This window comes from Muscardinus avellanarius, assembly GCF_963383645.1.
Source record: "Muscardinus avellanarius genome assembly, chromosome: 2".
Taxonomy (NCBI): Eukaryota; Metazoa; Chordata; class Mammalia; order Rodentia; family Gliridae; genus Muscardinus; species Muscardinus avellanarius.
In genome coordinates, this window is record NC_137787.1 from 63,628,448 (window position 1) to 63,653,705 (window position 25,258).

The 25,258-nt window shown below is 42.3% G+C and overlaps 1 protein-coding gene across 6 annotated transcripts in view; it reads right to left on the reverse strand.

Annotated features, from left to right (window-relative positions):
* ITGA6 (integrin subunit alpha 6) overlaps positions 1 to 25,258 on the reverse strand; it is a gene marked incomplete at both ends in the record, with an annotated part of 89,938 nt that overhangs the window by 40,099 nt on the left and 24,581 nt on the right. For 4 of the 6 annotated variants that reach the window (XM_080689202.1, XM_080689201.1, XM_080689204.1 and 1 more), the window contains 5 exons: positions 637 to 847; positions 4,130 to 4,261; positions 6,348 to 6,603; positions 8,268 to 8,347; positions 10,168 to 10,292. In XM_080689202.1, the coding sequence (XP_080545328.1) occupies positions 637 to 847; positions 4,130 to 4,261; positions 6,348 to 6,603; positions 8,268 to 8,347; positions 10,168 to 10,292 (804 nt within the window). Of the gene's footprint in view, positions 1 to 636; positions 848 to 1,961; positions 2,079 to 4,129; positions 4,262 to 6,347; positions 6,604 to 8,267; positions 8,348 to 10,167; positions 10,293 to 25,258 lie in introns of those variants that run through there. The other 2 variants (XM_080689200.1, XM_080689205.1) reach the window with 2 other exon arrangements.

Genomic DNA, 25,258 nt, shown 5'->3' on the forward strand with positions numbered 1-25,258 from the left:
CATATTTTGTATTCTTTATTTTGAAACAGTCTCATTGAGTTGTGAGAACCTCACTCAGTAGCGGAGGCTGCCCTTGAACCCCGATTCTCCTGTCTCAGCCTCCCAAATGCTAGGATTACAAGTGTGCACCACCACGCCCGGCTTCACAATGGAATTTTACTCAGCCATAAAGAACAAAATTAAATCATTTACAGGGGAATGGATGGAACTGGAGAACATTATGCTAAGTGAGATTAGTCAGTCACAAAAAGTAAGAAATCGATGCTTTCCCTAATACGTGGAAGCTAGGGAGAAAATGGGTCATAGGAGGAACTGTGGAAGGAGGAAGAGAAATTATAGATGGGCAAAAAGGCGACCTAACTGAAGGGGATGGGAGGGGGAAAGAGGTAAATTCCCTAATGTACATGATGTACATTCACAAACATATCAATCATTAAGCCAAACATGAGAAGGAGGGAAGGGGGAGGGAATGGGGAAGGGCTAAATGAGTGATGTGTGCGTGTATGCCTCTACCATCTTCTACCCCATTAAGATGTATGACTATAATGCACCAAAAAAAAAAAACAAACAACTATAGAAGCCAGTCAAAGCAGCCAGCCATGATTACCAGTATAAAAGCACCTACCACTTTCTTACCCATCTTTGTTGAGGTCCACAACTGCCACATCATATCCAAATGAAGAAGCCAGACCTTCCCCATCAAATATGTGCTCAGGGAGAAGATGTGCAGATTTCATGTCTCTTTTTAGCAAAACCACAGCTCCACTATGATTGGCTCTTGGAGCACCAGATACAAAAGTGAGCTCATCTTTAGAAACAATACCTTTCCCTGAGTCCAAAGAAAAGCCTAGATGGAAAAAGAATATAGCCTCTCATATCAATCCTGAATTTCTGGAGGTAGAGTTACCTTTTCCTCCGGCTTCCCAACTCGCCCTCCTTCTGACCCTTCTCACCAGCAATCATATTCATAATAGGAGTTATAGGGCAAAGATGATATAAGAACAAAGTACTTGGGCTATTTCTCTGCTTTTCATGGCATATTAAGACTTTTTTTAAAAAAATGTATATATGCTATTTAGCATATATATAACCTGAATTTGGATGTATTCTTCATGCAGCTTAAGAATCAGTTCAAACCTATTTTAATATTAACACTATGATGAAAGGAGAGCACACTAGATACCGTGCTGTCATGAGAACACTACAACATGTACAGAGAGTACAAACTGACTCGGAGCACTATCAAATGCATGCTGTAATGTAGTGACCAGTATTTTTACATGAGCAAAATATATATTCATCAATCTCCTTGGTCACCAGGCAAGAAAAAAATGCTAACATCTTTAACAGATTATGGAGGGTATTCCATTGTTTTAAACCCACTTAGTTCTCAGACACAAACATGCAAATAAAACCATGACGGATGATATGCAGTATTTGAGAACCTAGTATAAACAACAGAGGTGAGTAAACTGTCACTAGTATTCAGTTACCTACGTATTCAAAAGGCACAGAACATGGGAATATCCAATTACTAAGCATCAGGTAGGTTGTCAGATTATTAAATGCTGAGATTTGCTGGATGGCAAATAAAAATGCCCACAATGACTCTTGAAATTAAGCAAATCTTTCTATATAAGGGTGAGGCAGATGTTGAAATAATATAAGCTCGCCCTTTCTATGGGGTTTTATTTATGAAAATCTTCACCACTACTGTTGCAGTTCTCAAATTGCGAAGTGAGTTGAAAAATATGATGAGCCATGAGTTTAGAACAGGGTGATATAATTGAATCCAGCTCCGAAACCATCTGGCAGTAGAGCCTCAACCAATGGCATGCTTTTTCTGTGTATTTCGCTTGAAATGAGATAGGAAATAAAAAGATTTATGCTCTGTATGAATCAAAAAAATTTTAAATGACCATGACCAAGACAATTTATTTGTCATCTCAGAGGTCACAAACCTAGGTAGCTATTCATCATCACATCAGGGGATGTGTCAGGTCGCTCCCTGGGAGGCCGTGTTTTATAAACAAACTGATCAGGATCTGTATGGGAAATGCTGGTCAAAAACAGCAGGCCTGTACACGTGCATGGGATGGAAGAGATTGGAGAAAAAATAATTATGGCTTGGTAAGAAGCAGGACCACCGCTGCTGTTCTCTCCAGATTATGAAGCCACCACTGTGACCAGCAAGTTGCCTTCCTCGGGAGCTTCCACAGCTTAGGCAGGTCATTCTGTTCCCAAACCTACTGATCTTTTGAAGTGACAGTTTTGCCTACAGCACAGACAGGCAAAATGTAATACAAACTTGGTATCTTTCTCAGACATCTGCTTTTTAAGAAATTCATCCACACTTTCATTTGTTAATAAAAACCATGGACGTGTTTTTTGTTTTTTGTTTTGCGGGTCTGGGGGTGGAACCCAGGGGCATTCGACCTCCAAGCTACACCTCCTGCCCTATTTTTTATTCTTTATTTTGAAACCGGGTCTCACTGAGTTGCAGAGGCCCTCACTAAGTATCTGAGGCTGTCCATGAACCGTGATCCTCTGGTCTCAGCCTCCCGAATGCTGGGATTACAAGCGTGAGCCACCACGCCCGGCTACGTGTTTCTTAAAGACTCAAAGTATTGATTTCTTGATCACATCCACTAAACTTAAATACTTCTCATCATAAATAATCCCTAAATAAAACATTTGAGGGAAAGAGGTTGTTGGTTAATATAAGTTCAAATAAAATATTGTTTTGATGATTTTACTTTGGAACATTTTACCTTCAAATTCACATTTAATCCCTGAGCCAGCAAACCATGGCCCCTGATTCCCCTCCTGTCCTGCGAGGCTGCTCCTGTCCAGGCTGCTCACCCCCAGAGGCTTCCCAATGTCAGCATTTTCATGAGTATCTCTTTCCTTGGCTGGAAGATTATTAACGGTATGCCCCTGGGCTAGGAAATGAAGCTCCCTGAGTCGGTTTCACTCATCAGATAAAAGAAAAGAAGAAATAGGGGCAATACTACTTATATATAGTACTAAAGATGTAGAGCACTGAGGACAGTACTAACAGCATTTAAGAAGTGCTTAACAAATAGTAAGTATAATTGTTTTCTTCCCTCTTTTCTACCTTCATACCAAGTTTTCATTTTGAGATGGAGAATATAAAAAGTGTTTATTTTTATAATCAATAATCCCTTTAACATATATTTATACAATTGTAACAACTTAGTGTATGTTTATAAGCACAATGCTTGAAATTATTTATATATATATATTTTTTTTTACTTTTTTGTTTACTTTCTATTGTTTTAGTAATATCTCTAGCATGTGGGTACTTTTCTTGTCATCATTTTTAAAAAACAGGTTACTAGTTAGAAGACTTTTTATATTTTTCTCAAAGAAACACACAGTAATTATTCTTTATGTCAATTCATACCAAGAATTAAAGCTTTTAAAAGCCTTTGTGTAATTACCATAATGCACAGGAATAATTTAGGACACCCATTAGTAATGCAAACAAGCCTCAGGAGTTAAGGAATTGGCACTTAGACACAATCTGGTGTCCTCTGAGCTGCTTTAGCAGTCCTGCCCAGCCTTAGCCAGGAGGCCCCTGTGCCACCCATGGAGCCCTGTGACATGTGCCCCCCATCCAGACACAGGACCAACTCTTAGAGAATGGCACGCACAGAAGAGGACTTGGAGGTCTTGACCTGCCACTTAAGAGTAACTTTCTAAATATAGCTCTTAAGAATATCTCTAGCAGAGGCTCTGGAGGGAGAGGGAAGGCAGAGCAGCCAACTGTGAATACCCAGCCTTTCTCTCATAGCCATAGAAAAAGCCTGTTTCAGGGTACAGAGGCTGCCATAAGCCCAGAAAACAGAGTTCCAAGTGGAACGATAGTTTAGGTGGTAACAGGCTTCTTCTCTCTTTAAAGAAACCCAGATCAGAAGAGAAGGACCCCGACCAGCAGACAGGTCACTGCTAGATCACCATGGCTTATCTAGTTCCAGCAAATGCAGCCAAGGACCTTACTTCTACCTGGCCTATTCTCAGCCTGGAGAATTAGGGCCTGTGGGCTCTTCAAGTAGAATCATACAATGTCTGAAACCATAGGTATGTCACCTGCACTCATTCCTACCTAAATAACTGTTAGCAGGAACAGGAACGAGACTTTCATCATGGTCAGTCTCTCCACCAACTTCATAAGGCCCATCTTCAAAGATGTTCATATCAAAAAAAGAGTTATTCTTTTGCTCTACTCGAACAATCCCTAAAGGAATGAAATGATAAAACAAAAAATGGAATATGAAACAAAATAAAATAAATGGTTCCTAATAAACATCCCCCACATTATCAGGAAGAAGAGAAAAAAGTGAAGGAAGAAAAAGCAGAGGAAAGAGGTGACTTTTAAGGTTGTTAAACATGTTCATGTAAATTTTTATGTGAAAAAGATTAATTCTATAAACTGAAATAGATGTCCCATGCATTTTAATGATCTTTATGACGCTATAAAAGTAGATGAAAATGGAATGATTGTACTTAATCAATAAGATCTACACAAAACTAATTTGTGTGTACGTGTATGTGTGTATGTGTGGTACTGGGGGTGGAACCCAGGGCTTTTCTACCTCCGGGCTATACTCCCAGACCTATTTTTTTATACTTCATTTAGAAACAGGGTCTCACTAAGTTGCTGAGAGCTTCACTAAGTAGCTGAGGCTGACTTTGAACCTATGCAATCCTCCTGTCTCAGCCTCCCAAGTGCTGGGATTACAAGCGTGTGTCATCATGCCTGGCTCAAATCTAATTTTTAAGTGACATGAACTTAATGTAAATGATATTTATGTTCTCTATAACCCTAGATCAATTGTTTTCCTATGGTATAAAAGCAAAAAAAAAATAATAATAATAAGCTGAGCATAGTGGCACAAATACTAGAAATTCCATTATTTGGGAAACTGAGACAGGAGAATCACAGGTTTGCAGCCAGTTTCAGCTACTCAGTGAGGCCCTGCATAGCTTATTGAGACCTTGTTTCAAAAGAAAGAATAAAAAAAATGTAAGGCTGGGAGTGCAGTTTGGAGGTAGAATGCCCCTGGGTCTAATCCCCAGTAATGGGGGGGAAAATGAAAAATACTGATCTTCTTTTCAATTGGTCTGACAGTTCATCTTTGAAAATCTTTTACAATTATAAAAAATTGCATATAGCAGGAATAAATCAGTTTTAACTTTTTAAAATTATCAATATTTTAAATCAGAGTTGATAAGGCAGATAAGACATACTTCTTATTTATTAAAATACACATAACTGGTGAGTATCTTGCTGTTCTACTACATATGGTATCTATTCTTGATAAAATAGAACTATTTCTAAACTCAACAAGTTATTTCAATTAGGTCAAAATAGCCTGATGAACTGTTCCATCAAAGAGTCTGTTGGGTGTGGAGCAAGGGCAGAGTAGGTGAAAAGAATACACCCCAAGGTTACCTTGACTGACTACAGAGTAATAATCTTGAGAATCACTTCTGATAGCAATTAAAATTAGACATTTCTTATTGGAAGAGGGAAAAATTTCCCTATAAAAATGTTATATAATTTTTAATAAATTTCTCCCCAAAAAGTTTTATTTCCAAATCAGAAGCATTTCTCTTCATCGTAGAGTTGGGTTAATTATATTTTATGATACAGCAGTTTTCTAAATCTGCTTAAATTTTTCAGAAGTTAAGCTTTCACTACAGGAATTGACCAGGTTCATCCAGTCATAAAATGTGGGTCATTTTTCTGTCTCCCTCCTGGAATCTTTTACTCCTCATAACAATAATTAGACAATACCATTAAACAATTTTTCCTCAAATTGACTGAAATTATCACATCAAAATTCCCTAGTTTGCTAGTCACTTGCCTTTCTAACTCTACTGTAAAAACATTATTAGTAAAAACATGGTCTTCTAAGATGATTTATAATGAAATGTCCCTATTATCACAGTTATATTTATAGATACCACCTAATCTAATCCTTCTTAGTTTTCATTATCACTTAGTTTTCATTATCACTAACTTAAATGAGAACTTCTAACTTCATGAAATGCAAAATAACTTGCTAATTATTATATTCCTATAGAAAAGTTAACTATTTGTATTAATGTACAGTAGTAGATGAAAAAATTTTTTTCAACATTAAAAATTTCCATTACTCATTCTTAATCATACTAGCAATTTTAACATTCTACCCACTTTCATAATGTACAAATGTCTTTTAACACTTTTTTAACTTAAAAGGTTTTAAATCATTGTATATATCATAAGAATTATATAGAAAGTCTACTATCTGTTTCTGTAAATACAAACATCATACCTTTCCAGTTATAAGTACCCGGGGCTCCAAACACAATATAATGAAAGTCTTTAGTAAAAGTAGCTGCTACACCCTGCTGACAGGAACCAAATTTTTCATGGCCTCTTAATCGGCCATCACAGAAACTCCAGTCTCCTCCATCCATATCATCTTCAATCTTAAGATTCTGACTCAGGACGTAACACCTTCCAAAGATGTCTCGTGATTCCTGCTTCGTATTAACGTGTTGCCTTTTTTCATATCTATGAGCACATGTCTGCAAACACATGGAAGGAAGGAGCCCATTCATGTCTACAAACCTTGTTATAAAAACCACAAATTGATAAAATTGTCAATAATAAAGAAGTCAATTCTAAACAGGACGATTAAACCTGTCCTCATTCTGGGACTGGATCCCAAACCAGCAAGTCTTCCCCAGCATGGCACTAAAGAGCCTATTAACAAGCATACAGGAACCCAGACTTCTGCCTTACTCTCACTCAGAGAGAAACGCTCCAATCCAAATATTGAATGCCAATCTGTATCCACAGGCAATTTATCTGTAAATTTACCTGTCACATAAACAAAGGGAAACACCTTACTTCATTTTCTTAACTTAATTGGCTTTTAGTGGCTGTAAAACCTCTACATCAGTGTGAAAATAATTACATTCTAGAGGAGAGAAATTATGGACATATTTTCATGGGGATCAAGCATACACAGCTAAAACAGAGACATTTCTTTTTACCCACATTGTTTCTTTGTAGTAAATCCCTAGATATATTCTGAGTTCTGAGATTATTTTCCTCAGCTTGTCTCTTTTAAAAAGGCAGAGAGAAATACCCTGCCAGAAGAAATCTCTATAATCTCTATAATTTCTACAGGGTATTCATGGCTTCTTTCCATGTAACACATTCTGGGTGTCTAAAATTATTAATTAATTAATTAATTAATTATTTATGGGTCTGGGAGTGGAACCCAGGGGCATCTGACCTCCAAGCTACAGCCCCTGCCATATTTTTTATTCTTTTTAATTTGAAACAGGGTCTCACTAAGTTGCAGAGGGCCTCAGTAAGTAGCTGAGGCTGTCTGCAAACCGCGATCCTCTGGTCTCAGCCTACCAAATGCTGGGATTACAAGCGTGTGCCACCACGCCCAGCTTAAAAGTACTTTATAATGTCCAATTCAATTTCCTACAATGCAACCCTTAAATTCAATACTCACTAAAATGCTCATTTTTAAAATTTCTTATATAAATTTTGTTATAGCAACCAGATCTGGAGCCACCTACAATAATCCATCTAGTAAACTCTTTTCTTTACTAACACTTCTCTTTAAAGAAGCTCAAAAATAAATAGGAGTTCAAAATTATGTTACTTTCCTAAACCATTCCCTTATTTTATAAATTATCTATGAAAACTACAATGTTCCTAGGACAGAAAATATGCCTAGTTTTGTTTTCTTTATAAGACCATCTAGAGTTATAAGGATATTCAGTAGAGGTTTATATTAATTCTTTGAAGCCAGGCATGGTGGCCCACACCTGTAACCCCAGTACTTGGGAGCCTGGAACAGGAGGATCGCAAGCTCAAGGACAGTCTCAGCAACCTTGCAATACCGTTTTAAAATAAAAAATAAAATAGGGTTGGGATGCAGCTTAGAGTAGAATGCCCCTGGGTTTGATCTCCCGTTCCAAAAAAAGGTTATCTGAATCTGAAAGTTTCTAAGAAAAGCTTTGGTTTATTCTTTTTTTTTTTTTTTCCTCCAGCTGCCCTCTCCCCTCTGGTTTATTCTTGACATCAATTCCTGCTTTAAAGTTTGAAATTTGCTAGAATGTGTACCCCAGGAAGGCAGGGGCTCTGCTTTGTTCACTGCTGTATCTTGATGCTGGCACATAAAAGGCATCCCAATAGATGGAATTAACACACTTTCTACACATACCACCACTTTGCCCCCTGGACCTTGACTCTGCACAGTGACCCCCATCCATTGGTCTTCCTTGCTTTCCGATGTAGGGTCAGCTGTGGAAAGAAAGCAACACACGTTACAAGGAATAGGCCATGAACCCACAGATGAACAAAAACACATGAAACTCTTTCCAAATTGTCTTGGCTCCAAGTCTAGCTACTCAATAAATCCATTTATTCAATCTAAACAAATGATTTCTCATCTCAACAAAACAGAGGAATAGTTACTGGGGTATATATGCAAAAATTCAATACATAAGGGCTGGGCTGGGGGTATAACTCAGTGGCAAAGCACCTGCCCAGGACTCAGAGTTTGATGCCCAGCACAGGAAAGGAAAGAAGAGAGGAGGGGAGAAAGGGAGAAAGAAAGATTAAAATTCTATAATAAATGACATGCTTCAGAACAGGGTAGCCTATTCTGCTCAAGAATCTCCTTTGCCCTCTCTTGAAACCCAAGGTCTCCCATAGAAAATTATTTGAAAATGTTATGACTAAGACATAGCCCTCCAATAGAATGCCCTTAAAGCGACAATGTAAAGTCCAGTCTCGAAAGTCCCACCACCATCAAAACTAATGAAAGTGGGTGCTTCTTTATGTATTCCCTAGTTTTTTAAATAATAGCATAAAAAATGTCCTTTACTGGAAATGAGGAGACAAGGCCTTAGATTCACTCAGTTGACAGGTCCACCAGAAAAAGAGAGAAACCACAAATACCATCATGTGCTCATTCTGGTTATCAATTTAAACCCACCATATAAACCTATATCCACATTTTTGCCTTCCTCAAGGAGAAGCAACACAGGCATGATTTTCAATCTTCAATCATTACAGAGAAAGATAAAAACTAAACTTTAAATAGAAGGAAAAATCCAAAATGTTTAGAGAGAAAATATGTCTAGATTCTGAGGCTACCAATGAGGTTTTTTTCTTTCTTTATATGTGAACGTAGTACTTTACAAGTTTCCTACAATTAACGTCCATTATTTTCTAACAAGTAAAAAAAAAACAACCAAATGTTATAATAAAGAAGCAAGAGAAGATAAGCATGATCTACCTATTTAGACCAAGCCTATTAGATTAGGTTTGGTAGGAGCTTCTTGGCACACTAATGGATCTGCTCAACCTATGGGAAAACAGTTAAATTAGACATTAACATGGCCTACATTACATGGTGTCTTCCAGCCACCCAAAGTCCTTACACAATGAGTCATCATCTAAAATAGTAGGGTACCAGCCTTAGCCACTAAGTGAGGCTCTTTGCAACTCAGTGAGACAAAATAGGGCTAGAGGCATAGCTCAGAGGTAGAATGCCCCTGGGTTCCATCCTTAGTGTCGCAAAATAATAAATAAATAGATAGATAGATAGATAGATAGTAGGGCAAATTTTATTCATGTAGGTTAGCTCTCAAAAAAGAGAGGTATGGTATTTAAAATTTCAGGTTAGGGGATATAGCTCAGTGGTAAAGAGCTTGCCTAGCATGTGCGAGGCCCTGGGTTAGATCTCCAACAGTGCAAAAAATAATAATAAAAATAGTCTTTCTCCCAAATATTTTAACAGTGACTGCTAACTTCTGGCTACCTGAATATAAGATAAACACTTCAATTTTCTTCTTTTCAGATTTTCAACAGCCTCCTGTAAATCTTCAATCTAACACTAGGTGGCATCATCAATACATCATATTAGTTAAGAAATAAACCGTGTGTTAGAGGCAGAAAAATGCCTCTTTTAGAAAGTAATTATGTTCAGGGCAAATAAAACACAATACTGATGCATTTAAAATAGGTCCCCTCTGCAAGAACAAATGCTCGCACTCCCTCATAGAATGGGCAAGTAGGGTACAGGTGGGCAGGGCAAGAATGGCAGAAGAACGCACCATCATTATCAAATACAATGCGTGTGCAAGGTCCTCGGGAGGTGATGTCACAGCTGTACAGGCCTCCTGTCCTGTTGGCCTTCTGCAGCGGCAGGGCCTCTGCCCGAGGTGCCCCCACAAGCAACCTGGTGATGAAACAGAATTTGGGAATTTGAATTCAGTATACATTTAACACTTAATCAGAACTCCGAGTTATTGGACTATTATTTGCCAAAGACTTTGTAATTCTTCAGCAACACAGTAATGAGAGGAACAAAGGTTCCTATGGGTGGCTCAGGGACCAACACAAATACCACTCCACAAGTAAGGTAAAAGACGATGCTGCTGAAATAAAATGAAAGCAAGCCAGTCTCAGAGTATCAGCAGTTCTTGCTGGACAACTCTGGTGTTTAAAAGACATATCTTTCAAGAATATGATCCCTAACTTAAGCCAAGGATAGCATATGGACCTAATAAAAACAACCAACACTGCTAGTACCAGAAGGAAAGAACAGTCACCATGTTTTTGTTTTTTGGTCCTGGGGATGGAACCCAGGGGCATTCTACCTCTGAGCTACACTCCCAGCCCTATTTTTTTCTCCTTTATTTTGAAACAGGGTCTCACTGAATCACAAAGAGCCTCACTAAGTAACTGAGGCTGTCTGTGAAGCACAATCCTCCCAAATGCTGGGATTACAAGCATGTGCCACCATGCCCAGCTTTCACACCATGCTTAAAAAGCAATAATGTAGCCTGGCATGGTGGTGCATGCCAATAATCCCAGTACATGGGAGGCTAAGACAAGACAGACTCAGCAACTTAGTGAGGCACTCAGCAATTCAGCAAGACCCTGTTTCAAAATAAAATAAAAAATAAAAATAAAACAGGTCTGAGGATGTAGTTCAGAGGCAGAATGCCTTTGGGTTCAACCTCTAGTACCAAAAAACAAACAAGCAAGCAAGCTGTAATATGTTGGTTTCTAACACTAAGCCTTCTTGAGGTTATTTGCAATGAAAATTCTGAGTAGATCCCAGATCTTCAATTTATCTACTAACTTAGAACTTAGTCTTTAGCTAATATACAACTCAGCTGAACTACTCTTTTGCAGCCTTGGCCTCTTTCCAATTTTCCCTTTTTTCCTTCCCTAGCTTTAATGGAATATAAATGGCAAACAGTCACTATTTAAGGTGCAAAACGTGGTGTTTTGTCTCCCTGAGTCACTTCTTACATCTGGACACTCATGTCATCTCAGATGAGCCCCGCCACTATCATCCTGTCTCTCACAAAGGATGGGGGATGCATGCGGCATTGTCAGGAGGAGCCAAACTCCTTCCTTTTATTCCAGTGTTTCAGCCATGAACGGCCCTAATACAAACCTACAACCTTTAAAATGTCACCACGTCACATCCAGGAGGGCTCATTTCTCACCATCAGTTTACAATTTGGGGGGGTCTACCTAAGGGGACAACGGGACAAAAATCAAAGAGCACACACCTGCCTGGGCAGAGAGGAGCTCAGGGCTGAAAGCTGAGAAAGGGCAGGGAATGCATACAAAAGATAAACCCTCAGAACAGAAAGTAAGCCCTTCCTGGCCTCCACCAGCTCAAGTACAAAAGGAAAACAAACACATGCTGCTGTGAACCCTGTGTAGGATCCCATGTTTTGCAAAACTGACACATCTGCTGGACGTGGTGGCCATGCCTGCTTGTAATACCAGCATTCGGGAGGCAGAGACAGGAGGATCTCAGTTCACCTACAACCTCAGCTACTTAGTGAGACCCTGTTTCAAAATAAAGAATAAAAAATGAGGCTGGGGGGTGTAGCTCAGAGGCAGAATGTCCTTGGGTTCCATCCCCAGTACAGGAAAAAGAAAAAGAAAACTGATACAAAGATGCAGCTGATCCAACTGGAGGCAAGGTACACTTGGAAAACAAGGGGGAGAACGAGGCCTGGCACTGTTCTTCCTCCAAGACCCCTAGGGTAGACACAATCTACCTCAACCTCCACATCTGCCCTACAGTTTGAAAGGAATGAAACATCACCCACCAAAGCACAGAACTGAAGTGCAGACTCAAGGAGGCCTGTCAGGGTCCTTGGTGTGGAAGACTTCTCAGTGGAGGGCAGACTGAGGCCATGCCTATCCCGGCAACGCTGTTACCCACCCTGCATTGTTACTTGCAGGTGCAGCAATGGAACCTGTGCCGGACACAGGCAGGGACAAGCAAGGAGCTGGGACCCTGGGCTGGAAGCCCTGAGGAAGGTCCAGCCCTCTGACCTTACAGAGGAGGAAACAGGCCTGGAGGGAGGCTAATTACCCTGTCCTTAAGACCACAAAGCTAGCTGGTAGCAGGCCCAGTGCTGCCCTGGAGCAATGTCTCCATTCCTTTAGAGACTGATTTCTAGAGGACAAAACTCAGGATTTTAAGGTGTTTACAACCTAGTTGAAAGGGCAAAACTCATACCAATGAAACAGGGAAAGAAAAACTATTCTGTATATTGGCAGATTTAAGAACTAGTCCTGGCCCAGTTGAGGGCAGAACAATGAGAACATTATTGCAGCAAGGTGGGGGTAGAGAAAGGTAGCCAGCTGCCAAGGGAGGTGCTAAGGAGCGGCCCAGGGGCCACTGTGCTACCCGGTCCTCACCAACCACTTCTTAACCACATCCAAGGAGGATCCAGGGCCCAAGCAGACAGGGGGCTGGTTATTTTCTGTTTACTCCATCTGCTCATTCATTCACTTACTCATCCAACAAACACTCACCCAGAGCCACCATCCCTCCAGTTCCAGCTCTGGGGAAGCCAGATCCATAAGTCGCTCATTACACCACAGGAAGGTAGAGATGATGAGAGACAGAACACCTGCCTGGGAGGAAGAGTTGTCACCAGGTGACAGCAGAGCTGGAGGTGGCCAGGTGAGAGCCAGCAGAGGACGGGAGGAAGGCATAGAGGAAGAGTGGGGCTCAGTGATGTGACAGGACAGTCAGGGAGGGACAGCCTGGTGGGCAGAGCTCTCTCTGGGGGAGAAGGGGAAGGGGAAAGCCCCAGGTGCCCCTGCTGCTCACATATGCCCTCCTGTACCCAGCATGGAGCAGGGATCTGAAGCTTCCTGCAACTTAAAGAGCTGTGGAGCTTGTCCCATTGGTACCTCCACCCTCTACATCCCCTTACCCGGAGGCTACCGGCATGGGAAGGGCGCTGGCTGGTTCCAGTGGTGACAAGGCTTTCCACGTCCAGACAAGCTCCTCCCATTTGCACTTGCTGCTATTGCAGGTCCAAAGTGACCACACAGAATGAAGGAAGCAGCAGGGTGGTTTGGAGGACACAAATTTGAAAAGATAATCCCAAAGTAAGGGAATGTACCATGGAGAATATCGTTAGCTGTGGCCAGTGCCTCCCCGCGGTTTCCTGAGCCGGGTCTGGCACATCCTTCCCCCATCCCGGATGGAGGAAGAGGGGTGCTTGGCTGCCCTCAGCAAATTCCCGCGGCCGCAGGAGCAAGAGCAGCACAGACGGCAGAGGGCGCCACGCTCCGCTGCCTGTTCTGGGCTGGATGCACGGAGCTAACCCCTAGTATCAGAAGGTAGAGCAACAGGTCACTGAGAGAAGGAGACCCAACCAACTCCTTAATCCTCAGAGCTGCCCTCTCAGGTTTGAGAAATAAGCAAAGTCTCTTAATTCTGCGTGGAACGCAGGTCACAGTCCATTAGCTACAGCTATGTCTGGCAAGAATAAGCAAAAACAGCTGTGTTCAAACAGTGGTACTATGGAACAAGCCACCTACTTCCTGGGGGCTGGTCTAACACAAGCAGTTCAGCACCTACCTACTGGCTGGCTCGAGCTAGCAGAGTGGGAGTAGGAAAGTGGAGTGGAGGTCAGCCTATATCCAGGGATCAGCAGCCCAGGCCCAAATAGACTTCTGCTCTACTTCGGTTTTCTTTCCTCCCTGAGCTTCTCGATGCCAAGCGTTGGGACCCGGGCTGCCTAGATGGTTCCGTGTGAGGACCAGCTTATGGGTACTATCAAGAGGCCTGCAGACAGCTCCTGGGCCAGGGCCCCTGACCATTCACTTCAGCAGCCAAGCTCATCATCATGGAGGCTCCCAGCCTGCGTGGAGGGAGCCAGACTAGAGTGACAGTTCTGTGTTCAGAGTGACAGGCCCACAGGACCCTGGGAGTCACTCACACCTTTACAGGGAAATAATGGGTGTTAACAAAATAGCATCTAAAACGTCTATTCTCAGATCCATAGAAATGAAGGACACAGTCTGGTTTTGAACCAAGACTGTCCCAGACACCAAAAGGAATAGGGAAAATCACTTTCAAGATAACTTTCCAGGCAGGCACGGTGGCTCACACTTGTAATCCCAGCATTTGGGAGGTTGAGACAGGAGAATCGCAGGCAGCCCTTCGCAACTCAGTGAGACCCTGTTTCAAAATAAAGAATAAAAATAGGGCTGGCAGTATAGTTCTATTTTGGAGTGTATAGAATGCCCCTGAGTTCCATCCCTAGTACTGAAAAAAAAAAAGAAAAAAAGATTACTTTCCAGAGCCAAGGGATGATACCCCGGTTGAGCTTCAAATCTATGCTGAAATAGAAACTGCCTGGGGAGTCCAACATATAGTAAAACCAGAGTAAAGGAAGACTTGACACTCGCAAAACTGCGGTATAATCTCAAAAGGCAAGAAATACACTTTTTTTTTTCTTTTGTGGTACTGGGGTTCCTGGAAATCCTTCTACTTCCGGGCTACACTCCCAGACCTACTTTTTATATTTTTATTTGGAAACAGGGTCTCCTAAGCCAGCGCGTGCGGCTGGCTTCAAACCTGTGCGATCCTCCTGCCTCTGCCTCCCAAGCGCAGGGATTACAAGCGTGTGCCACCACGCCCGGCAGAAATAAACTTTAAAAATCATAAAATGCAACTTAATTTTTAAACTACGCAAGTGTGACAGTAACTGAGAGTATGATATAAATTCAAGTGTTCAGAGTCTAGATCCAAATTCTTGGCACAAAGGTTCAAGACCCGCCACCATGCTATTAGCGACAACTATTTCAAAATTCTTCAGAGACACTACACTTCTGCCCCTATATTCAAGTTCTCCAAGAACAGCTGGATTACTTGTGCCCAACTGCTTCTTCCACCAAAGGCACGAAGCAAGCCAGGCATGGTGGCACACATCTGTAATCCCAGTACTTGCGAGGCTGAGGCTGAAGCGGGAGGATCACAGCCTTAGCAATGCAACAAGACTCTCAGCAGCCTAGACCCTGCTTCAAAACAAAAAGTAAAAAGGGAAGGGAATGGAGCTGGGCGTGGTGGCGCACGCTTATAATCCCCGTGCTTGGGAGGCTGAGACAGGAGGATCCCACAGGTTCGAAGCCAGCCTCAGCTCCTGAGTGAGGCTCTCAGCAACTTAGTGAGACCCTGTTTCCAAATAAAGTAGAAAATAGGTCTGGGAGTATAGCCCAGAGGTAGAAAGCCTCTGGGTTCCACCCCCAGTACCCTCAACCCCCCAAAAAAGGGAAGGGAATGTAGCTCAGAGTAGAATGCCCCTAGGTTCAATCCCTAGTACCACAAAAAAAGAAGAAAAAAATAGTTCTGGACACTTGGAGCACTTTTAAGATTCTAAGGACAATAGCAGCTTTGCTTCACTGTGTTTGGCAATACTTCATTTCCTCAAGGATTAAAGATTCTGCCTCTGGCTATGCAACTTTGTCCCAGGAAATGTGAAATTGTGCTGCATTAGAACAAGAACACTATTATTGCTTAATATAAAATACAGCTGCCTTGGTTCATCCAAATTAAGACCTGAAAAATTAGAAGCTGACATTACTCTGGTAACTGTCCCTCTCTTACATTAAAACCATCTTCACCTTCAATAAATATTCAGTTTTGGTAAAGTAATATAGACCAGTGACAAGAAGTAAAAAGTAAAGAACTTGGAAGAGTGGAAAGAGGCAGATTCCAAACTCATCTTAAGCCCCACTCAGGTGAATCTCATTTTTTATTCTGGACTTGCTTCACCTTAACTCTAGATTGTGGTACTTTTTTCTTCACTCGCCAGCTTTAGGCAGTAACCATTGCCCCACAAAAAGAAAATGGAAGGGCCAGAACTACAGCTTGCCACTCCATCCTAACCATACTTAGTTCTATTTGCTACTAAGTTATTATTATTATTATTATTATTATTATTATTATTATTATTACAGGTCTGAGGATGGAACCCAGGGGCATTCGACCTCCGAGCCACACCCCCTGCACTATTTTTTATTCTTTATTTTGAAACAGGGTCTCACTAAGTTGCAGAGGCTGTCCGCTCCAGTCTCAGCCTCCCGAATGTTGGTATTACAAGTATGTGTCACCACGCCTGGCTCCTATTTGCTACTAAGTTTTAAATCCTTAGCTTCTATTTTCCATTCAACATTTGATAAAAGTCTGCATTCTCCAGTGTGAGACAAAGCTGTCAAGCACACTGACCCGAACTTTCCTCTTGGTTTCTCCAAGTCCTACCAACTGTCAGCTTTATTTTTATATACTATGGGAACTACCATCACTTGTGCTGTGTCTTATAACCAGTTTGGTCATCTGTTTTTACATAGCCAGGTAAATATTATTTAGTGCCAAACCAAACTGTATTCAGATTACCCTCTTTCCACGTGAAACCTGTATCAGCTGTTCCTGTCCTCAGAGGAAACCTTTTCTCGAGTCAAGGTTCAATGCACTCGCTTCTCTTATAATTCTGTCAGTTGCTTGGTGTGCTTCACCTTTAGACCATGACTTCTACTTTTTTTGGGTGTTTCTTATTGTCTTTTTTTTTTTTTACATTGTTTGCCTTTTTTCAAGCCTCAATCTACTCCGTTTCCAATCATACCTTGTATTAGATTAAGACCTTGTCCTCAAGACTCCCCTCACAACACAGACCCACTGCTTCTAAGCCTGCTACACAGGGTCAGGCTAGACCTAGGATCCAACATTATCCTTTTATTCTAATTTTTTTTCTTAAATATCATCCTGACAGCATATGATATGTAAACCAAGTCCTGCCATTTTTTTTTTTTTTTTCAGTGCTAGGGATCAAACCCAGTGTCTTAGGCATACCAGCTAGGCAGGTTCTTTACCACTGAGCTGTACTACCAGCCCCCAAACTGTCTTTATTCTGTTCTCCTCCTGGACTGAGAGTTTGAGCATAGTGATCTGGTAGGAGACTTTTCTCTAAGGGACTCTGGCACCCAGTGCAGCCAGTGTAGCTCCTACTGATTCACGCTCCTTTGAGGGTGACTTTCAAGCTTCCTACTTGACCCCAGGCATCCTGGACAGCATGACAGTGTGTGTTTGAGCCTCTCTTCATGTACTTCACCCTCCAGGCTTAGGACATTAACCTCCAGGAAATGCCTCTTATCATGCATGCATCCTTTCAGTCACATCTTCTCTGTCCTCTTTCTGGAACCTCTGTTAATTAGTCAGGTGTTTGGTTTCCTGGGGTAACCTACTTTTTCTTTCATTTTCTTCTCCTTTCCCTGGTTCTAATGCTTTTCAACTTTGTTTTCCAGCCTACTGAAACTCTAAATTTCAATAGTCAAAAGCTGTGTGTGTGTGTAGGGGGAGGTACTGGGGCTTGAACTGAAGGCTGTTCTCCTACTGAGCTATATATGCCCAGCCTTTTTTATTCTTTATTCTGAAACAGAGTCTTGCTAAGTTGCTGAAGCCCAACTTGTGATCCTTCTGTCTCAGCCTCCTAAGTACTAGGATTACAAGTGTGCGGCAGAGTGCACAGTTCTGCCTTTTACATAACAGATCCTATTCTTATTTTGTGCATTCCACATGTTCTCTAAATTCTGAGCTCTGTGTCCCTAGACTGTTTCTTCTAGCTTTTCTGTGAGTTCACCCTGGCCACTGCCTTCATAAGGCTAGCTCCTGTCACAGGCTGGGTTTTGTTTGGCTGTTGAATAAAAAGCATTTCTGGCTTGGTCTCACCCAGAGCAGGAATTCTGAAAGGGAGTCGTGGGTGGGGTCCGTGGTGGTGGCAGTCACCAGCCTACACACCAGCCTTCAAATGCCAGAAGGAAGAGGGCTTAGTTCTCAAAGAGTCAGCACTACTCACACTCAGTCATAGTACTAGTGGGGGGGTAGTATGATTTTTTTTTTTAAGTGTCATGACCTGGCCTTCCCTATCTCTATAAAAATTTAATGTTGTACAATGCGATCGATTTAAGCTTTGTAAAAGGTACACATCAACATTTACCACCCCCTAAAAGAATGCTATGGAGTCTTCTTGGCCAGGGTGGTAATGACCAGCAGCCTACACTGTACAGAGGTGGGGAACAATGGCATCGTTTGGTGTCTGTGGCTTACCAGACCCTTTCCTCATTCCCAGACCCTGTCTGACTACGGGTGAGAGGGCATCACACAACCATCTCCCCCTCTTCCCCAGACCCTCACAATGGCTCCAGACTGCAGTGCCTTCCCTGGTAAGGTCATATACCAGATCCCATGTGCTTTCTGCCTTTTAGTAATGGCTCAGCCACTAAGGAGCCTGAGGAGCTGGAAGCAAACCCAGAGGCCCAGTTTGCCATCTGGAACCACAAGCAAAACTCCAGTCATTTCTCAAAGGAATCAGATTTCCACTGCAGCTTCATCTGCCTAAATTTAAAGGTGAACATCTCTCTTCTGATTGTTTACCACAGCCTCTCTCTTATCACTGCTCCTTCCTCACACACCCTGTAATGTTACAAATACTGTATATGTCTAGAAGAATGGGCATAAGGGGGGGGGGGATAATACCCAAAGAGGTTTTTTGGCTAATTTGTATACTGCACTTGTGTGAATGTCGATGAAATAATCCACTGACAACATTTGATCATTCAATTTATACAGCCATTTCAAATTATATTATAATTAACATGTTTAGAGTTTTATTCGTCTCTCATAAAGCAATTTTACTCAAACTCCATAATGCTTTTTTAACATTACTGTCAGAGAGCAATGTCTAGCTTAGTTTACCAGAACATTTCCAGGGTACTTAAAATTTATAACATCCAAGACTTGCAATTTTGGTGTCAAATCCCTAGGAATTAGTACTGAATGTGAATTTTAATGTAAGCCTCCTTCTTTAAATGAATTTAAGTGTATTTTATTTTAAATATTTTACAACCAAATTTAACTTCTATAGGTATCCACAGTTATCTCTTAAGAACAATTTTGTAAAGGCTCAAATCTAAGGAATAATAATTTGGGGATAAAAAAAACAGATCTTGCCTTATATTCAAGGATATGCAGGAAACACCCTTTCTGGACTCCTACAGACAGAGCCTCTATGTTGTGGATAGGCACATTGGGAAGGGCACCTGGGCCCTTCCACACAAAGCCACCTTTTACTGAGCCACTTCTGGTCATCAGACTGTCTCATGAAGCGGTTAATGCTTCCAGGCCTTAAGGGAGACTGACTGTATGTTTAGGTTTCTCCAGGCCAGTCCTTGGTCACACCTGCTGTTGAAAGCTCAACACTCACCCTACCCCTTTTTACTCAAAAATGCCCCAGGTTGGAAGACAAATGATATGGACAACCCAGCCTCAGACATAAGGCTGGCTGCAGTACATGACTGACACAGCGGCCTGAATTACACAGCGAGGTCTTCTGGCCGAGGTCTCAGGCACTGGCCAGTTCTTGTGGCCTGGGAGTCCTGTGGTCAGTCTTTGTGTGATCAGGCTACCTGAGGGCAGCTGCCTGGTCACCTAAGCTCTACTGGCCTTATAAGGGCCCCTCTGCTCTCCCCAGGTGTCCATGGAGAGAAACTGTCCCTTCTCTAAGAGGACTATGCTTGTTTTTCAAAGACTGGTGGGTAACAAGAATATCCCAGCCTGTCACCAGCCCAGGCTACTATCAGCGTACAGTACCCAGTGGCCTGCTAGACTGCTGAGGAGTTGTGCTCTTTACCCCCTACCTTCAGATCTTCCTTCCTTGCCTTCCCCACATTGTCAGAAGTGGAAATTCACATCAAAGCTGGTTGGTACTTTTATCTAAGCCTTGTACCTTGGCCTCTGTCCAGACCGTCTGACTAACACCTGTATGAGGTACCCCAAGCCCCTAAACACATGCACACATGTATGTGTATATATATATTTTTTTTCTTTGTGTGGTACCGGGGATTGTACCCAGTACTTCTGAGTTAGATAGACCCCCAGCCCTATTTTATTTTTTTATTTTGAAACAGTGTCGTTAAGTTGCTGAGGCTGACCTTGAACCTTCAATCATCCTGTCCTGGCCTCCCAAGTACTGGGATTACAGGTGCGTACCACTGCGTCTAGCTCATCCCCCCCCCCCCTTAAAGTAATGAAATGACTATTTCCCCTATTCTGGTGACAGGTTATTTGAAGATTTAAAAATACATCTGAGAACACTGCACTCACAAGATGTTATATCTAGCAGTAGTGGGCTATACTTCAGGAAACATTACTGAATTTAGTTTGTCCTATTATATCAGTCCTAAAGATCATTTTGAAACAACCTAAAAGGAAACTATTTAAGTATAAAAAGGTTAGATTAACTCTAGTTTTCCTACAAGTCATTGTGACAGGGAGCCAACTTCTTTTTCAGGGAAAAGTCACTGCTATCATGACAATGATAGTGGACAGTGTTCCGTCCACTGCTGGGTTTCACATTTAGCCATGCACTCCTGGCCCTCGCTGGTCCCGGTGTGGCTCAGGGCTGGAGGTATCTGGAGAGAGGCTCCGCCAGGGCCCACTTCTTGATGTCCTTACCCAGGGACTGATCCCAAGCTCTGGGCACAGGCCAGGCACACAACAAGCTCTCGGAAGAAGGATCACTGAGGGATGACTGCAGTTGAGCTACCTTGCAGGTGTGATCTGTGGAGGCCCTCTCCACTGCTCTGTGAACAAGGCAGGTATCATGGGCTGGTGCGAACAGGCGACCTGGTGTAATGGCCACCTCTGCAAGTAGATGTTGCGCTGGGCAGCTCTGTTGGTTTTCTACTACTGCTGTAATGGAGTTACCACAAACTCAAATGACTTAGAACATACACTAGTTATCTTACAGTTCCTTGGGTCGCAAGTCCAACACAGGTCTCTGGGGCTAAAATCCAGCTGTCAGCAGAGCTGTGTTCTGTTCCAAAGGTTCTGGAGAGCAACCTATTTTCTGTCCTTTCAAGCTTTTATCTAAGCCGCCTGATTTCCTTCTCATGGTCCCTTCCATCTGCAAAGTCCAGAGCAGAGAATTTATGCGCCTAACCTTTGTCTCTCTCTTCCAAATTATAAAGATCCCTGTGACCGCACTGGGCCTACCTGGATAATCCAGGATAATATCCCTAACTTAGGTCAGTTAGCTAGCAATCTAAAATGTCCCTCTACTACTACTTAAACCCATACACACGTCTGGCAGTTAGGATATAGATTTCTTTGTGGGCATCATTCTGTGTCTCTTTTTATTCACATAAAACTATGTTCAGATACCAAGAACCTGAGTTTGACAATGGACTTGGTAAAAAAAAAAAAAAAAAAAAAAAAAAAAAACCTTCCTGGAGGAAAAAAAAAAAAACACTTTAGGTTTACATGCTTTACTCAGGATGACTCTGACTCTCACTCTACCTTCCCACCCTAACCTCCTCTCGCGACCCAGGACCTCTGCATGACATCCTCCCCATCACCCTCCCTGCCTTCCCAGCCAGGTCCATCTCTTTCTTCTCATTTACTTCTCCTTCACAGAAGTGACCAGTCAGCAAATGAATGGCTCTTGCTAACAGTCCCTCTGCCTCATCACAGGTCGGCTCCATGGAGCCAGAGGCCAAATCTGTGCCAACCACTGCTATGCCCCCAGCACCCAGCTCAGTGCCTGGCACTTAAGAGTATGCTCAATGCAATTAACCTGGTATCTTATACAATTAAAACCAATTCAGTTATAACTGGGCATGATAGCACATGCTTGTAAGTAGAGTACTTGGTAGGCTGAGAAGGATCATGGTTTGCCACCAGGCTCAGCTACTTAGTAAGGCCCTTCGCAACTTAGTGACAACCTGTTTCAAGATAAAGAATAAAAAAATCAGTCTGGGAGTGTAGCTTGGAGGTAGAATGCCCCTGGGTTCAATCCCCAGTACCACCAAAAAAAAAAAAAAAAATTCAGTTTTCAACACAGCAGACTTAACCCAGTAAGTCCCAAGTTGTCAATTCTATGAATATTTCAATGCAAATGGCAACTGCATTAAAATAGTTGGGTATCGCAGTGCATGGTGGCGCACACTTGTAATCCCCATGCTTGAGAGGCTGAGACAAGAGGATCACACAGGTTTGAAGCCAGCCACAGCTGCTTAGTGAGGCTCTCAGCAACTTAGTGAGACCATTTCCAAATAAAATATGAAATAGGTCTGGGAGTATAGCCCAGAGGTGGTAGAAAGCCCCTGGGTTGTACCCCCAGTACTACAAAAAAAAAGTTGGGAATCATAATTTAGAGATTAAACATACTATAATTAATTATTAAATAATTATACTCTCTTTTTTTTTTTTAACAGGTCTGAGGATGGAACCCAGGGGCATTCGACCTCCGAGCTACACCCCCTGACCTATTTTTTTTTTTTTATTCTTTATTTTGAAACCAGGTCTCACTGAGTAGCAGAGGGCCTCACTAAGTAGATGAAGCTGTCCATGAACCGCGATCCTCCGGTCTCAGCCTCCCGAATGCTGAGATTACAAGCGTGCGCCACCACGCCTGGCATAATTATAATCTATTGTAGCTATATAACTATATTACATATTATATATGATAAGTCTTTATAAACATTCCACAAATTTAGATGAAATGGGTTAAAACTTGGAGGAACTTTAAACTTTCCAGTATTTCTAAAAATAGATCTCTAAAAGCAAAGGAAAACAGCAGTATCTCCTGCCAATACCCCACCCTTACTGTTGGCCCAATACCAGTGAACGAGAGACCCCTTTGAAGGCTCTTGTATGTTCATTAAAAAAAAAAAAGTGCTTGTGTCCACTTGTACTGTGATTTTTTTAAATCACATAAAAGGTTACAGTTAATGTAGCACTGTTTTAAACAAAAGGTTCTGCCTGCAAACCTTGAGTAAAAGTGACCCAGAGGTGCAGGCTGCTGGCATGAGAACACAGCCTTTCAGTCTTCCCTGCACCATTCATTCAGCAAATACTGAGCCGGCTCCCTGCTGAATGACCCGCTCTGTCCTAGCTGTGACTGGGCCCACCTCCCCACTTTAACCAACTTCTTAGGAGACAGTGGTTCTAAACTCCAGCAATTCCTACTGGTTAATGCATTTAAAAGAAATAAAATAAAAACAGAGCCCTCAAAAATCAATCCTTAGGAACACTGGCCTTGTGTTGGTTCGCCCAAGTACACAAGCATGCTGGGAAACCAAATCAGGCTGGAGGCTTCCAAAGCTCTAAGTAAGGCAAATGCCCTTACCTGTAACACACCAGCCAAAAGAAACACCAAATGAACCCATGTGACAGTTTCAAGAGAAGGCTTAAGAAGTGTCAACCTGTGGAATGACGCTAGATCTCGGTTCTAGTTGTCTAACGACAGCACTAAGAGGCTTCATGGTTCTGACTGAATTTACTGGACCTGTCGTGGCTTCTCCACATGGCTGCGTACAGATGAAAAAATACAGCAAGAGCACTATCTGCAGCAGCCCGTGACACTGTAGCCTCGTCACCATCATTACCTCCCTTCCACAACCATGTAGACTCTACCAGACCAAATGTGTCCATCTGACTGCCTTCCTCTACCAGGCTCTTCGTCTGCACCTCCATACTATGTGAATGCCGTTGATTCTCCAAAACAAACCTGCCAGCGTCCAACTCCTCACTCACCTCCGCAGCAGAGCCTACCTTCCCCCATCCCTGTTGCTGTGCACTGTAACTGGGAATGGCAGCCCTCTCAGCCCCCACTGGTCCCTATTCCCTGGAGGAGCTCAAGGAGAGCCCAGCTTGATGGCACCTATGCTCTGAAGTTTACAGAAACAGGGATGAAGGCTCAGAGAGGACCTGCATGGGTCACCTGTCAACTATGAGCCTGCACTTGAGACCTCTGAAGGTCTCATCAATTCATCACCTGGAGGGAAGAAATGAAGATCGAGGGAGGCTGGACAGAGAAACTGGCCACATTCTACCTCTTTCTGCATCAAATTCTAAAACCACATTTCATTACACTGTTTAAGTGGAATCCCCAGAATGTCAAATGTCTTCATGAACTCGGGTGTGGTGGTGCATGCTTGTAATCCCAGTTACTTGGGAGGCCAAGACAGGAGGATCTCTGATTAATGGCCAGTCTCATCTACTTAATGAAGCCCTTTGCAATTTAGTGAGACCCTGTTTCAAAAATGGAGAACAAATAAATGGGACTGGAGGTATAGCTTAGAGGAAGAATGGCCGCTGGGTTCAAGCCCCAGTACCGCAAAAAAAAAAAAAAAAAAAAAAAAGCCTTCTTGACCTTAATATGTGAGTCATCCAGCTAAAAATAAAATGGAGGAAGAAAAAAACAACAGACAAGACAACACATATATCTTTAAGTACTATGTGATTTTAAAACTATGAGGGTTGGGATTACTGTTCTGATGTCTAATTGTATGATTTGAAAATGTTAGCTTGTTAGAGGAGTTTGCAGCAGCTCAGAGCAATGGAGGGGCCACCCCGAGGCAAAACATAGAACTTAATGGGTCAATCACAACCCTGGTTAAGTTGGCAGGGGGGAGGAACACCAGGGCACCTCTTCAGAGCGGGTGCTCCCAATACACTAGAGGGCACTAGGCAGGCAGCACCTCCCTTTCTAACCTTTCTCTCCTCATGGAAAGTGTCCTAATACCTGTGTATTTTGTCTGCTGTGATTGTTCCTATAACCCCCAAAAGGAGACTTAAGCTGGAAACTTGCTTCTCTTATTTAAGAAGAGAGAGATCTAAGGATCTATTTCTGCCTGTACCTATTTAGCTCTGACATAATCCAATTCAATTAGGAACTAGACCGGATAGTTGGAGGAAGGACAGAAAGATAATGTACAAGTCAGCGTCACAATATGGTATTCACCATATTTACCCTCATTTGAGTTGGCTGCTCTTCTTCCATCAGATCTTAGAGCCTTTCCTAAGTCTCA